Source organism: Stylophora pistillata, chromosome 11 (genome assembly GCF_964205215.1).
Source record: "Stylophora pistillata chromosome 11, jaStyPist1.2, whole genome shotgun sequence".
Lineage (NCBI taxonomy): Eukaryota > Metazoa > Cnidaria > Anthozoa > Scleractinia > Pocilloporidae > Stylophora > Stylophora pistillata.
Genome location: NC_142529.1, coordinates 30,871,836 through 30,887,206, shown reverse-complemented (window position 1 = coordinate 30,887,206; position 15,371 = coordinate 30,871,836). Strand labels below are relative to the sequence as shown.

Genomic DNA, 15,371 nt, shown 5'->3' with positions numbered 1-15,371 from the left:
ACTGTTCTCTTCTTCCTTTGTCAAGACTTTATCAGCAGAGCCCGGGGAACAACGAGGAAGTAACTATAGGGAAAAAAACAGCTGGGAATCTACAAAATGCAACTTCAAAACCTATCGATTTTGTACGATTCCGTCCCATTTTGGACGATTCCGTCCGACTTTGGACAGCTTCGTCCTATGTCCTATGTTGGACAGTTCTTTCCGATTCCTGACATTTGCGTCCATTTTCGAATACTTTCCTGTAATTTCGCACGGTACCGTTTGATTTCCAACGTTTTAGGGACTAGTATATGACGTAGTTTAATGAAAATTTCCTCTAACCCAGTCTCCACGCTTCTCAACTCTGTTGTGGTTCGTCGCCTAGCAGAAATTCAAAAACGCGGGCTTTATGTAGCTCTCTTTTCTTGAATCTTCAATCACAATGTGAGTCTTGGACGTTAAGATTTCTATCTTCCATCGCACAATGGCACAAGAACGCACAATACCAGGATGTCCTTGGGCATTTGCCGATGACATGAGAAGAATCATTGATAAAAAGGAATTCAGGTTTGAGAAGCGAACTTGAATATTGTGTTTGCGTTCCAATTCTCAACTGTCACGCCATCAAATTAGAAGCAGTTGTCTAACGATACGATCCAATTAATTTTGTTGCAGAGCCAAAAAAAAATTAAAAAGAAACAGAGATATATATAATGAATATCGAGAATTTGCTAGTTTGAACTGGTAATTAGGGTTAAAAGCTTGAGGTAGCAGTATTTGAGCTCAGTGAAAGGCAGCTCAGCATCTCTTCGTAGGTACCTCCGCCATCTAGTGTCAAGAATGTTCGTTTTTTCCTGTAATTAACTTTTGATATTCCTGTAATTATTTTTTGATTTCATCTATCTCGTATAAAGTAAACTACTCTATTTTATGAAGTAAAATGTGGTCTGATCCTTCCCCATATTTCCTATCCGAGTTGATTATAAGCTTGTAACAAATTTCCGTCTACTCGACTACTTTTGTAGTGATGTGAAATTCATTGTGGGGCCTAATAGAAAAGTGATCCGTGCAAACAAGGCAATTTTGATGGCAAGGTAAGACTGTACTATAGAATATCCCTTCAAAGTCTTGATTTTAATAATCAGTGGTCTATTAGGAACCTAATGAATAAAGGAAGTAGTCGATGATTTAAGTTTAAGTTTAATTCATTCGCCACAGGAATGGCAGGAGAAAGGAACAGAACTTTCGTTCCAATTGACACCCAACCCCTGTTTTACCCACCCATCCCACCCCAGGGAGGACATCCATCACACAGTAATCTCATGTGTGGGAAATTAATGTCTCCTACCCCAACCCTGCAGGAGATGGGACCTCCATTTATCATCCCTATCCAAGAAGACGAGAAAGTCTAACCATTTGCAGATATTATTACAAAGGCAGCTCTTTCTTCTCAGTTAATTAAAGACCCTGAGTGTTGGTCCGGCTGGATTTGAACTCACGACTCCCACACAACAGTCTGGCGCTCTACCAATTGAGCTAACTGGGAGGTGGTTGAGCTAACCAGGAAGTTGGCTTTCATAAAGAGTTTCTAAAGCTTTGGTTTGAAATATTAGCTCTTCATCAGAGGAAAATTACTCATCGTTTTGCTCTGATGTAGGGATAATGCTTGAAATGTCAGCTTCAGAAACTATTGACATTAGCCAATTTACCTTATCAACTCAGTAGACAAAATCTAATGACTTTAGGTGAGCATTAAAAATTAAACTTGATATATGTGAACTGAAGTGTATGGTCAGAACCTCAATTTGGAACCTCTGAAACTGATTACAACTTTTCAAATGGACAAATTTGGGTCAATTATTTATTTTTTCATAAATGCATCTATTATGATTGTAGGTGTGAAGTTTTTAGAGCAATGCTATCTGATCAGAAAGACAATGTACGACCAAAAACTGACCAGCAGGATGTGCCCCTTGTCCTGGCAGATGTTACTCCAGAAATCTTTATGTCACTACTAGAATTTCTCTACACTAATACGTGCACTCTCGATAACAGAAATGTAAGTTAAAATATCTTTCTACAGTTGTTACTGACACATCTATTTTGGAATTGAAGTGAGTGAATTAGTTAACAAGATTAATTTATGGATGAAAGACTTCTTCATGATTCAGCCATGTCACAGCGTTAATAACCGCATTTTACATTTTATGGAAGAACACACCCCTAGACCCATTGAAATGTCTGTGCTTTAGCAAGGATTTCATTAATGTTTTCAGCAGGAGGATAACTGGTTATCACAGGTGGGAAAAACTTTTTGACCTGAACTTCTCTACAAGATAAACTTTCCTCCAGATTGTCAAACCAGGTTGGCAAAACCGTCCTCATGACCAGTTAATTTGCCTGGTGCCCAGGCCCTTAATGAAACACCTGTATTAGCACTGGACAGCATGTCTTGGGCTGGCTGTTTACATTACTAATGCAGATGTCTATTCTAAAACTTTCTGACAACTGACCAGGTGACTGAGTGTGCAACTGATTGACTGAGAGTCCAGCTGAGTGAAAAGTGAGACAACCGTGTAGTTTAATGAATAGCTATTTGAATCAATTCGGTGTGCTCAACTGATTGACCACCTGACTGAATAACTGACCTGCTAAGTGATTAATCAAATGCCTTACATTATATTGTTTGAATGATAGACCACTTAAGAATTCAGTGTACTAGTTTCATTTTTCTTTGCTTGTTTGCTCTTAATCATTTTTTGTTTGTTTGTTTGTTTGTTTTTGCAGGTTATGGAAGTTATGGGTTCAGCTATGGAGTACAATTTAGAACAACTCCAAAAGGTGTGTGTATAACTCTAGAATGTTCATACAGTGATATGGAATTTGGTTGAAAATTTCTAAAAGTATAATAGTCCACCTGTCTCCAAAAATTTAAGTCTTCTGTGAGGTACACAGTTTTAATGCTTAGGGGTTTGGAACAGTAGATCATATTCAGTGTGAAAGTGACGAGAATAAACTTGAGTGTGTCATATTTATTTGAAAAATGATTCATCATTTTGTTAATTAATATTGATCTTTGCTTCGTTGACTGACAGATCTGTGAGCAGTTCATTGGTGAAACTCTTGCCATAGATACAGCATCAGAGGCAATGCAGGTTTGTTTCAGGTTGAACATATTTTGATTGAAATGTTATTTAATCATCTGCAAATGAGTAAAATAAGAGATCTTTAACTTTTTTTACAAGTGTGGAAAACAGAAAACCATCCCAGTCTCCCGTAAGGATTTCAACCCAAGCCAGTATTTCTATGTGCCATTTTTTAATTATAGAAATTTTGGAACAATTAATGATATGAATGAGAGATGATTAGGAAAACCTGTATCCTACATGGTGATTTTATTCCCCAGAAGTTACTTTCAGTTTTAAAATCAACCATTTACTATGTCATGGTTACATACGTATGATGCACAATCCTCGCAGTAGAGAGCGCTATTTATGCAAAAGCGAAAATCGGACCTGAAAAAAATCAGGTCTGTACAGGATTCGAACCACTGACCTCTGCAATACTAGTGCAGCGCTCTACCAATTGAGCTAACAAGCCAACTGGTAGATGGCTTGTTAGCTCATGGTCACAGTTGTCTAAATATCTAAATGTAGATTGCTGTTACTTATGGACAAGAGGAGTTAAGAGAACGATGTTTAGATTTTATTGAAGAAAACACAGAGAATGTATTCAGAACAAAAGGATTCCATGAACTGTCAGAGGAAGCTTTGGCGCTTCTACTGCAAAGTGATAAACTGATGATGGATGAACTGGAAATTCTTGCAGCTGTGAGGGAATGGGCCACAGTAAACTCTGTAAGATATTTATTTTGTTGTCTGTGAATTTTATTATCGTGTCTGCGGTTAACCTAAAAGTGGTGTAACTGAGACTACATGTAAATTGTTTGAGTTTATTGCACATCAGGGAGGTAATGAACTTTAAACCTTGACTGGGTTAAATGTTGATCACTTCAAAGCTTCAATAACCTCCCCCTCTCTTCCCCCTCTCTCCCCCCTCTTGCCAGCCACCTGAGCATTTGAACTTTTGATGATTGGTGCATTCCAATTCCCACTCCCTAGGCCTAAATTGTGTTCAAATGCTCCACCCAATATTGAACAATTCTTTGCATGATCAACAAATGTTGAATGTCAAGTATTAGTGCATCAGTCAGTGCATTATTGTTTTGTATTCTTGGGACGTTTTACTTTCATTGTACTCTCTACCCTGGGGAGAAGGGGGTAGGTATAAAATAGAAGTTTTCAGGGAAAGTGGACAAAATGCTTTGGTAGTGGGGGAGGGGGGGGATGGTGATTGGGAAACTGTGTTGTATCCACATCCATTAAGAGGGAGAGTTGTATTCTTTGGTGCATAACCTTTGGGAGTGACTGACTTCTAATTTCTCCTTACCATATCACCCTAGAATCAAATGTAAAGGTCATGAGAATAAAGAAAATTATTACCAATTTAATAAGCTTGTAATTGCCAAACAAATTTTCCATGTCAGTGCCATAGGAAATGTAAAGAGAAAAGTGTGGAAGATATGAATACCAATGGAGTGGTGCAAAGGGTTGACATTGCAGAAAGTGAGATAAGCTCTGACAGTATTGGCCATTATTCTAAAGTGTAGAGTTTACACTTTGTTACTTTGTTAACTCTAGATTACTGCTTATCACACTTTGAATGGGCCAAATGGTCTGGGAGACTCCATATTTAGTATTGATGAGCAGGAAACGAAGACGAATATTTCCAGCTTGTCTATCCTTTTATTTCAAGGTGGTTCTTAGTAAGTCAGTTGCGGAAATAGCACAGAATGTGATCCAATATGTCAGGCTTGCCTTACTCACGCCTGAAGAACTTAAACAAGTTGAACTTGACAATGAGAAGGATAGAATGATTCCGGTAAGTTTAGGTGAAAATATTCCAGCACGGAACCAGTAAACTTTCTTGTTAGTACCTACTCCTACACAAAGTCAATTCCACAGACTTCTCTGCAAATTTTTATTTTAAAAAATTTTTTGTTGAGTAGTGTATACTTCATTCAGAATCTAAAGCAAGTAAATTCGAAGTTGGTGAGCAGTTTTCTATGGGTAAGTGCACACGCATTCGTTAACACTTGTGGCATGGCCTTTTGTTTTCATTTGCATGTTATGGTGTGTGCAGTAAGCCGTGTCTAAAGTTTCCTTCTTTATTCGTGTGCGCGTTCGGTCCGTGCATGCGTGTGTGCATGTGAACGTTAAGGTCGGCACACACGAGGGGACTAGTCCCTGCGACTAGTCCGTGCGACTAGTCCCCGCGACAAGTCTTTGAAGGGTTTACACGAGGGGACCGGTAGCAGGGACTAGTCCCTTAAGGTGTTCACGCGAGGGCACTCAATTGCACAAGAACATAGGAAAATTTAGAGGCAAAGATGTCTCTTAGTCTGGGGCGTTACACGAAAACAATTAAAATTTGGTAACTTTTCATTGTAGCACTATTAAACATCAGCGCAAACGAACTACACTTATTCAGTCCGATTATTCATGCTTTTACGTGTTCCGTTTTTGTTTTTTTTATTTTATTTTTAACAGACACAGTCAAATAGGGTAAAAATTTCATCAAAACGGCTCCAAGACATCTGTATATGTTTACAAAACTAGAAATAGTTTTTTATTCTTCAGTTGTAGAAATCTAGAAGTCAGGGAAAATTCATCATTAGAAACTGCAATGTTTACAAATACCGGAAGTCACGCATCATACTGACCCGTGATTGGCTTATTTACCGTTTAGTCGCAGGGACTGGTCGCACAAACAGTTCACACGAAGGGACAAACATTTGTTTCATGCGACAAGTCCCTGCGACTGGTCGCACGAATTCAAACCAGTTTGAATTCGTGCGACCAGTCGCAGGGACCAAATTTTGGTCCCTCCGACCACAGAAATGTGTAGTTCACACGAAGGGACTAGTCGCATGAAACTGGTCGGTGGGACTAGTCGCAGGGACTAGTCCCCTCGTGTGTGCCGACCTTTAGATGATTCGTGTGTTATTTCCATAATACGCTTTCTTGCGTACAGCACACGCGGTTTTTTAATTGGAGTTTGCACGTGCTTGTCATGCCGTGCCAGCGTGCACGCACGCACGCCAGCGGACGTGTGAATTTTCACGTTGTAACCAAGTTTCGCGTCCATTTCAGATCAAACAAATATCTGAAGCGTGGAAATATCACGCTCTGAGAAAATCACCCAAACACAGCGCTACTGTACCCAGACCACGACCGCGCCGAGGAACAAAACCGCGGGAAATGTACACCGAGGCTCATTAACTTGACCAGCCCTGCAATACCGGTATTTGATGATTGGTAGAATTGGCAAGAATACGAGAGCCACTGCATTTGAATTCATCGTGTGCGAGTATGACTTTGAATAATATCTGAAAAATATTATTTTCTTTAGAATTATTATTTCTTGTGGTATTTAGGATCTGTTTTTCTTTTACATAAATTGCAAGAAAAAAAAATTATAAATTTGGAATTTTATTTTTATACCATATCGCTTATGTAGTCCTATTTTCGCCTGCAAACTAAGCAAACAAAGTTTACTCTAGAAATAATCTCATTAAATCTAAGAATGTTTTTGCATATACTGTTGCTTGTTTTTAGCCTAATGAGCCAATATCTTCATTACCATATCCATTCCCAGTTTTCCAATAAAAGTGTTTGTACTTTTACTCTGAGGTGCAAATGCGTTATTGAAACTAAAGATGGTTGGTAACTCGTTTTACGAAGAGAGAACTTGATTATTTCCTTTATTTCTCCTGTAAACTTAGTTGTTTCGTGTTGCACCAGATTTTCTTGCGGGATTACCTGGAAGAATCTACTTCAAACGCTTAATATTCCTTCTTACTATGGGACTGAGGCTTTTTCATATTTAAGCTATTTTCGAAGCAACAAAAATTTGAAACGTAATCTAATATTCATTTTCCTGTTGCTAATAACAATGTTATTTTTGTCCTACATCAAGCGAAATTTTAATTGATGTTCTGTCTGTACTTGTCTGTCTTATGCTTTTTTTCTATCCTATTAATTACTGACTGCTGATTACCAAATAGAAAATTACTATCATTATCAATCGAAACTTAAAATAGATCTCCCTGAGATGAGTTCAAGTACTAAGTATTTCTTAAGAGCAATATAAAAGATACGACGTGTTTTTACATCAGGCTGCTAAAGGTCTGATGTTTGAAATTTAATAATTTATCTTTCTAGACGTTTTTTTTTTAGTTTTGTTATATAAACATAAACAATAAGTGCCCTAAAGGTTATTCATGCTGCTGGCGCCATAAATGTTTTTAAAGCCTTTGTATACACACGTCAGCAGTGATATTGCTGTAGAACATTTGTTTATGGACTCGCCGCCGGAAAACTATCCATTTTAGCTAATATTTAAGCTATTGTTTTCTATAAACTTAGCTCCAGACACAGAAACTAGAGTATGAAATAAAAACATCCTAAATACGTCCACTTATTGGATTAAAATAACGTTATTTAATTCGCTCAAGTTTGTGATGCTGAAAGTCTTTGCGACGTAATGCAAATTTTTTGCAATTATGCGATCACAATACATACATACGACTGGGCTGGTTTTAGTGGTTAAATACATATTGAAGGTGTGAAAGCCTAATTCTGGCAGAGTTACTTAAGTAGAAATAGCTTTTCGCAAAGGAATACAGTTATTTGGAAGTGTGGAAGCCAAATACTCAGCACTCAAGAAGCTATTGAATATCTTGGTGACGCGCAAGATTTCCTTCGTCATAGTAAAAAAGGTTTTATTATTTGTTATTTGATTGATATGACCTTGAGGTGAAGTATTCTATTGCTTCGTTTATTGTGCTGGATCTATGATGTGGGAGGCTAGGACATTTACGCCACGACAAAAAAATTTATGGAGTAAAAACGTGTCACCGACGTCAGACGACTTGAGCGAGATCGAATTCAGCTTCGATGAGTTCTCCGCTGAAGCGACACCTAAGGCCTCAACTCCCGCTCCAGGCAACATGGCGCAAACCGCACAAAGAAATGTTACACAGAAAACATTGACTCCTGCCATCATAGCAAAGATACAAGCGATAGACAATAAAAGTGACTTCTCAACGGATCAACAAGAATTAGAGAACACAAGAATATCGCATCAAGGGTTAGACATCGCCAGCAGACACGAAACCAGCGATTTAAAGCTCCCCGCATCGGATGAACTGAACGGTAAAAATCACATTGGAAATTCAGACCGATGCAAAGTTCGCGATGTAGTGATTATTAAAAATTCTGCGTCGCCCTTGGGCTTCTTCATTCGACAAGGTGACGGTTCATTTACGAAGAATGGAATATTTGTATCACGCGTTGCACAGGGAAGTTTTGTTGATGTGAACGGGTTACTGGAGGTCGGCGATGAAATTATTTCAGTTAATCAAGTTGATATTGATGGCTTTCATGTAGACGATGTTGTACGAATGATTCAAATACCGCACAAGCTGATTTTGACCATCAGAACAAGTGATTTGTTGACTGATCGAAATTTATATTCTGAAGAAATCAACGGATCTATAGCTACAAGCAAAAACCCTCACGAAACAACATCGAAAGCTTTTAAAATCAAAACTAAAGATTCCCGCTCTGAGCCCAGTAACGAAGGTAAACAAACTATTCAAACAGAAACGGCTAATTTTGAAGGGGACAAAAATGCAAATCATCAGAAAATTTCCAGGTTGCAAATTGGCGGAGATTCGTCGACTATTGAAAAACTTATTAAAGCAATTCGAGCACAAAACAATCGCTTGAAGACAGCGAAGAAAAACTCTGAACGTCGCGAAGAAGAAGGCCGACCCTCAACTGAAGATCAAGGCAACTCGGCCAGTTCTCTTTTGAAACAAAGAGACATTAATAAACCTGAAGCTCCAACAAGAAAACCATCAGCTGATTCAATCATTTTATCAAAAAGAACAGCCCCTCCGTTACCAAACCGCAAGTCAAGTACTTTAACACCCGTTACCTCTGTTAATTTGATTTTTGATGATCTCGATGATTTCGCAGTTCCTAGCCCAGTTGGGAATAAGAGCATGTCTGACGAAGACTCTTTGAAGGCTTACACTCCGAGCCAGACTCCCCAAAGTCCTCCGAGTTCCCCCGGAGAGAGCCCGAAGGCAAGGCGAAGACTTCCGTCGGTGCCATCCGATGGCGGTCGGACAAGTCGATGTAATAGCGACAGTCGAAGTGAGGGCAATTCTCCCACGTTATCGAAGCCACTACTGAGTCTCCCTTCGGAGCCAAGGAACCGTAGATTGCTGCCAACTCCACCATCTTCTCCTGTTGCTTCTCATAAAGATGCTTTAACCGGTCGGAAATCAAGTTCTTCTTCCATCTTTGATAGCCCCAAAGATGGAAAATCAAACAGAAATAGTTGGAGTGGATCCACGGATGGCGAAACCACAGCGGAAAAATCCCCTACGCCGCGAACGCCATCTCCTTCACGCAAAGACTCTGGTTTGTCATTAAGCCAAATTTTTAGTGCATTCGCCTTCAAATCACATTCAGACGGAGCTGAGACAGGAGATAAAAACAAAGATGACCAGAGATCCGAGTCTTATAAAGCGCCAACATCACCTCGCAGGCCAGCGCGAAAAAGTGAATCACAGTGCCAAGATATTACTGAGCAGGAAAGACACTCAATTGTTTTAAATTCCATCGTTTCTGGTGGATTGCAGGTTCCCACCGGACCCAGACGACTAACAAGTCGATCATCACATCCGAATCTGAAACTTTTGAATCCTGTTCCAGAGGAAGGCGCGAAGTCCAAGCTTTCTATCGGATCAGCCTCGCCATCAGGTCACTTTAAACGGTCTCCATTTATCAGAAGGCGCGCCAGTCTTCAGTCTATGACTGAGAACAGTTTAACCAATCAGCTTGCTTCGCAAGATTTGACCGACAGCTATCAACTAAGGAGCGAGGTAGATGTCGGTTTCTTGATATTTCCGGATGACTATAGTGGACATAATTTATTGTCGTCCCACGCGGTCTCTGGTATGGTGTCCTTACACGTTATCAGAGCCACTAACCTCCCATTTGCAGATAAGAAACTACTGGAGAAGAAAAAGAAGGTTTATTGTGCAGTTGAAGTTGACTTTGAGCGTAAAGCTTTCACGAGCTCTAAAAGAGCTTCAAAAAGCATTGCATGGGATGAAGTCTTTGATGTTGAAGTTCAGCATGGCCGTGAAATCTGTCTGTCTTGTTTCACACCGGGTCACGAATTTGACAAACCAGTGGCTAAAGTTTCCTTCAATCTGTCACCTTTTGTCCGATGCGGCCAGCAGCATAGCACCGTGTTTCGTTTGCATCCACAAGGTGCGATTCACCTCAAAATGGAATTCACAGAGATGAAGGCGTTGCTAAAACGAGCTCATTCCGACAGAAGTTCCGGCGTGTTCGGCTTTCAACTCAATGTGACTTCACGAAACGAGAAGGCAAGTGTTCCGTTAATCGTTCGCAAGTGTGTCGAAGAGATTGAGAAGCGCGGACTGTCAAATGTAGGTCTCTATCGGATTTCCGGAAACGCCCGACGGAAAAAGCAACTTCACGCGCAATTTGACGAAGATAGCACTACAGTCAACCTGTCAGAAGAGAATTATCCTGACATCAATGTCATCGCTGGAATTCTGAAAGATTATCTCCGAGAACTTCCCGAGCCACTCATTACTGAATCTTTGTCCAAAATGCTGATTAAAGCAGCTAAAGAGCAGGTTCAAGATCAAGATTTAGCTGCACAGAAGCGTGTTCTTTCCAAGCTGCTCGTCCAGTTACCACAACACAACAGAGAAACATTAGTGTATTTGTTGAATCATTTCTTGCGTGTCACTGCCCAGAAGGAAACGAACAAAATGGACGCACACAATTTATCAGTATGTTTCGGCCCGGTATTATTATGTCCCCCAGCAAACCTTACAGAAAGCAAGGACTTGCTCGATCTCAAACTCCATAACAGAATTGTAGAATTTCTTTTGTTTCTCTGGAACAGCACTGGGGGGATCTCTGAATAGATTTTATCTCTTTATTTTAGTATGACTGTTTTCCTTGTGCAACTTAACTGGAGACGGTTAGATACTCAGCGACAAATACAAGTGGCCACCATGGTCTATAAATCTATACATGGTCTTGCGCCCGACTATCTTGGTTCTCTTTTCACTAAATGTGATCCTCCATATAATCTAAGGAACTCTGAAAACAAACTAGCTGTTCCATTGCCCCGCACCAATTTCCTGAAAAATAGCTTTAGCTATAACGGTGCGGTTATCTGGAATAGCTTGTCCCCTGAATTGCGGCAAGCAAAATCACTTCAATCCTTCCGAAATGGTTGTCGCAATTTCTTCGTCTGAATCGACAAAACACACACGGCATCTATGTAAAGCAGAATTTCTTTATTTTTTTTCTATTTCACTTTTAAATTTTAGATCATGTTTATATAGATTAAAATAGATTGTAACTGTAATAATAGATTGTAATAATATTATCATTTTATCTGATAGATTTACCGTGTCTAAATAAAAATAAAGTTCAAGTTCAAAGTTCCTTTTGTTAATATTTGCTGTCCTTCTCAAAGCAGAAAACTTACCCACAGTACACAGTAAAACATTTTCAGCTTTATCAATGTATTGATTTAGCAGTGTTATTAAACTTACGCCGGATCAATTTATTTCGTCAGGTCTTGGGTACAACTTTCCCCCTTCATTCGGTGTTAATTGGCAGTTAATTTCTGTAGTCCCCTCTGTATACTCCGTTCCCCCTGAAAACCATGTGATCCCGCCTGAAAATCCTCCGACTGACCCTTCCCCGGGGCGATAGATAATAACTGGCTCCCAATCTCAATGGAGATACATAGGTTTGTGACGGTATGATGAACAGTCAACAATTCAGGCTGAACTTTCCGAGTTTTTTTGTAGTAAATACGGGTAAATTTTCATCCTAACCCGTTGATGTTCATTTTTTCGTTTATTCAGCTCTTATCAGTTTTTTTTTTTTCTGTCTTACTGAAGAAATATTCCCATGTTTTTCGTTACGGCAAAGGTAGTCGGTCTATCACCAGTCTTCTCCGCGGCCTTGTAAGGTCTTTAGAGACGCGCGGAGAGCATGCGTGTGAATGATGGCGTGTCTCCTGTTTAAGGGGGCTGAACACAGTTTTTGCGCGCGCTTTTGCTGATACAATTTAGCGCGCGTACAGGGATTGCAAAAAAACAAAGATGCCGTCAATAGAGCGGTCATTTTATTTACTCAACACGTACCCGCACTATCTGTACTATATTTTTCTCTATAGTTGACGCCATGTATTGAAGGCTTTAATCTTTTACTACAAAGATATGTTAGAAAAGTTTACGGTGCAAAGAACTCAGCAATTCTCAGCTTTTTCGTCCTTACCGAAAGAACCCAGTCAAATGCAGCGCATGCGTAGTAAGTAAAAAACTGCGATTGAACGGAAAATTGCTTTCTAGGAAATATGCCTATATTTTGGGAAACATTCAGAAGAATTTCATGAAATTTGGCACGAAAATACTTTAGGAAGTAAGTAACCGGAGTATTGAGAAAAAATTGATTTTAAGGGATAAGTAAAGACCTCTGTTAAATTGTTAGCAAAATGGTGTTAACTTGTGAGTATCATTACAAGCTCGTTGCATGCAAATTATAAAGAAAATCTAGACTTTCTACAAAGAGACAAAACCGATTTTAATTGCCTGTTTATATCTACTCATGTCGCTATGGCAACAGCACATACGTCAGCTTGACTATAAAAAAAACAAAGTTTGTGTTGTTAACTTGCTTACTGCCAGTTTTGGCGACCGAGAGATCAAGGGTCTTAGAGAAAAGGGTGAAAGAAACAAAGGTATCAAAAACTGTGTTCAGCCACCTTAAAGGGATACCGAAAATCCCCAACCCTACCCCTTGTCATCAAATGCATGTTTACAACTCTGCCATGCGTATTGTGTCGATGTTCCTTTCCTTTTTCGTCACCCGGCGGAATGTAAAGGTACTTTGATGTTCATTCGGCCTTGTCCTTGAAGACTTTCATTTAATGAACGTCATATTTTCCAATTAATCTCCTCAAAGCGTTTTTAATTATTACGACTCTGTCTCGCTGAATATTTTTGTTCTCATTCACGGATAGTTTTGAATAACATCGCTTGTCCTTTAACAATTTCGGAAAAATATTATATAGCCGGTTTAAATTTTATAAGCTTTATCCAGGTTAGTACGAGGAGTTGTTTTCTTATCCTAATTTGTTTATTTATCTAATTTTTTCTTTTTCATTATTCTTTTCGTTCTGATGCAAGAAAAGGGAGCATGTTCTTAAAACCTGTGCAATCAACGCTTGGTGGCAACATGATTCTTTTCTCTTTTTTCTTTTTTCGTGAAAGAACGATGATAGGAGTGGTTAACTCATATTACTTTTGAGTTGAATAACATTTAATGATTTTGCCGAACCCTATTCATTGTAGAAAGTTGACCATTTTAAATGGCCTGTAGGGCGATAATAAAAACTGTCAAATCTAGCTATTTTGGGAAGCTACTGTTTGGCCCATCTTTTGAAAACGGATCTTTCTTATTTCAGTCAGAAAAGTAAAATTCAACAAATAACAGAATGAAATTGTAAAAATGCTACGCCCTGTCAAAGTCAAAGGTGGATAAATATTTTCCGCATGTGCGTGAAAACTCGATGTTGCAAGTTTGCCATAGACTGGTCTCATCTGAGCAATAATAACCACAAATTTCTAACGAAATTAGCCGGATGATCATTAATCTAAATTACAAGCACCAATGTTTTGAGTTTCCAGAGGGGCATCGAGAGCTGGTTAATCAAAGCATAATTACTATATAGTGTTACCAAAAAATTGTATTCGTCTATCGTTCGATCAAATGCGCGTTAGTTCCGACCCGACTTAAGATGACAGAAAAATTGCAAATTATATCGAAACGTTGAGCGTGAAAGTTGAACCAACGCATGAAGTGTTGCTTCATGGGGCGTTTCAAACCAGCATTTGTCCGATGCAGGAATGTTAATTTTTACTAATTTTATTTCTGTGATGTATACAATTTTTGTTTCAAAAGTACGCAATCTTTTATAGTTAAAGATAGCTCCTATTCAATTAAGCCGTGAATTTTCTTGAAGATGATTATGTAAGACCAGTGGAAAATAGGAATAGAGTATTCAGGTGATTAGGAAAAATGGGAGGTTCCTTAATTTTCTCTCGGAAAGACTAAAATGAAAGATTAGCGTTATGTCAATATGACAACCTCTAGTAACTTTGAACTTTGTCATTCTCGGGACCAATCTACTGGATGCTCTTAGAATTTAAATAATTGTTTTAATAGCACGTCTCAGAGATCAATTTGTTTGCCTTGGTTGATCAGGCCACCAATCTCCAAAATACGTGGTCCTTACTCTTGCTTTCATGTTTTTATTCTCTCCGTTTCATCTCCAGGCTGCATACTTGAACAGTTTTTAAATCTTATCTCTTTTCTTTTTTTTTTTTTATTTATGAACAGAACAGTGTGACGTCGAACTTCTCAGTCGCCCTTGCCATGCATTCAAATGCAACGCTCTATGATGACCATGGAAACAATTCCAGAGAAGAGCTCATTTATATTCAAACGGTATCACTTGCACCGTACTTCATAATCGAGCCGCTTGCTTTGTTCCTGAATTTCTGGTCACTTAGCATTTTAAGAAAAAAAGAGGCGCAGTCATGCAGACGAAATCCTCGAGTCAATGGACGCGAGCGAGGGATGGCTCGACCATGATGCAGATCTTATTATTTCTTACTACATTTGATTTTCTCCGATTGGCTCACTTGCTTTGTGGCCATTCTATTTGACGCCCTAGAAATTTATCACCTGGAATTTCGTCGCTCTCGGGAATACTGCGCTATCTCTAAGTATGTCCGTTTCGTTGCAATCAGCACCAGTTTTTATATTTTAGTCGTCATCAACTTCGAGCGTTTTTGGTCGGTAACTTTCCCCTTGCGCCCCCTGAGACACAAAATGATCTCTTACATGACCCGTGGTGCTTGGATAGCGGCGTTTGTAATCAATATACCTTTTCTTTTCTTGTATCGATCAAAAATCGAGTTTATGCACGGTAATCATCGATAGTACGTAAGAGTATGTGTCGCAGAACCTGGGCAAACTGGAAACTTTGCAAGGGTATATTTGGGTGTGACATTCTTGATACCGGCCCTCGCCCTCACTGCTTTTTCGTTGAGTACGCTCATAGGCGTACGAGCCGGGAGGGGCGGGGGGGCTGCAGCCCCCCCCCCCCAGCTGCGGAAATTATGTAAT

At 39.3% G+C, this 15,371-nt stretch overlaps 2 protein-coding genes across 2 annotated transcripts; both read left to right on the top strand.

The window, feature by feature from the left end:
• The first annotated feature begins 194 nt into the window (after window positions 1-194).
• On the top strand, window positions 195-6,635 carry LOC111336338 (BTB/POZ domain-containing protein 19). Its single transcript, XM_022942416.2, has 8 exons — window positions 195-546; window positions 1,005-1,073; window positions 1,876-2,038; window positions 2,767-2,820; window positions 3,075-3,134; window positions 3,636-3,836; window positions 4,795-4,920; window positions 6,192-6,635. Exons 1-8 carry the CDS (start codon window positions 464-466, stop codon window positions 6,318-6,320), a joined length of 885 nt encoding a protein of 294 aa, XP_022798151.1. The 5' UTR covers window positions 195-463; the 3' UTR covers window positions 6,321-6,635.
• Window positions 6,636-7,466: 831 nt separating this feature from the next.
• Window positions 7,467-11,732, top strand: LOC111336337 (uncharacterized). The gene has a single exon (XM_088738230.1). It carries the CDS (start codon window positions 7,895-7,897, stop codon window positions 11,081-11,083), a length of 3,189 nt encoding a protein of 1,062 aa, XP_088594356.1. The 5' UTR covers window positions 7,467-7,894; the 3' UTR covers window positions 11,084-11,732.
• Window positions 11,733-15,371: the final 3,639 nt, after the last annotated feature.

Excerpts from the sequence above, each read along its gene's own strand:
- LOC111336337 (XM_088738230.1), top strand. The coding sequence starts at position 7,895 with ATGATGTGGGAGGCTAGGACATTTACGCCACGACAAAAAAATTTATGG.
- LOC111336338 (XM_022942416.2), top strand. The coding sequence starts at position 464 with ATGGCACAAGAACGCACAATACCAGGATGTCCTTGGGCATTTGCCGAT. Across the intron at positions 2,821-3,074 it reads ATTTAGAACAACTCCAAAAG|ATCTGTGAGCAGTTCATTGG; the intron begins GTGTGTGTATAA and ends GTTGACTGACAG. Across the intron at positions 4,921-6,191 it reads AGAAGGATAGAATGATTCCG|ATCAAACAAATATCTGAAGC; the intron begins GTAAGTTTAGGT and ends CGTCCATTTCAG.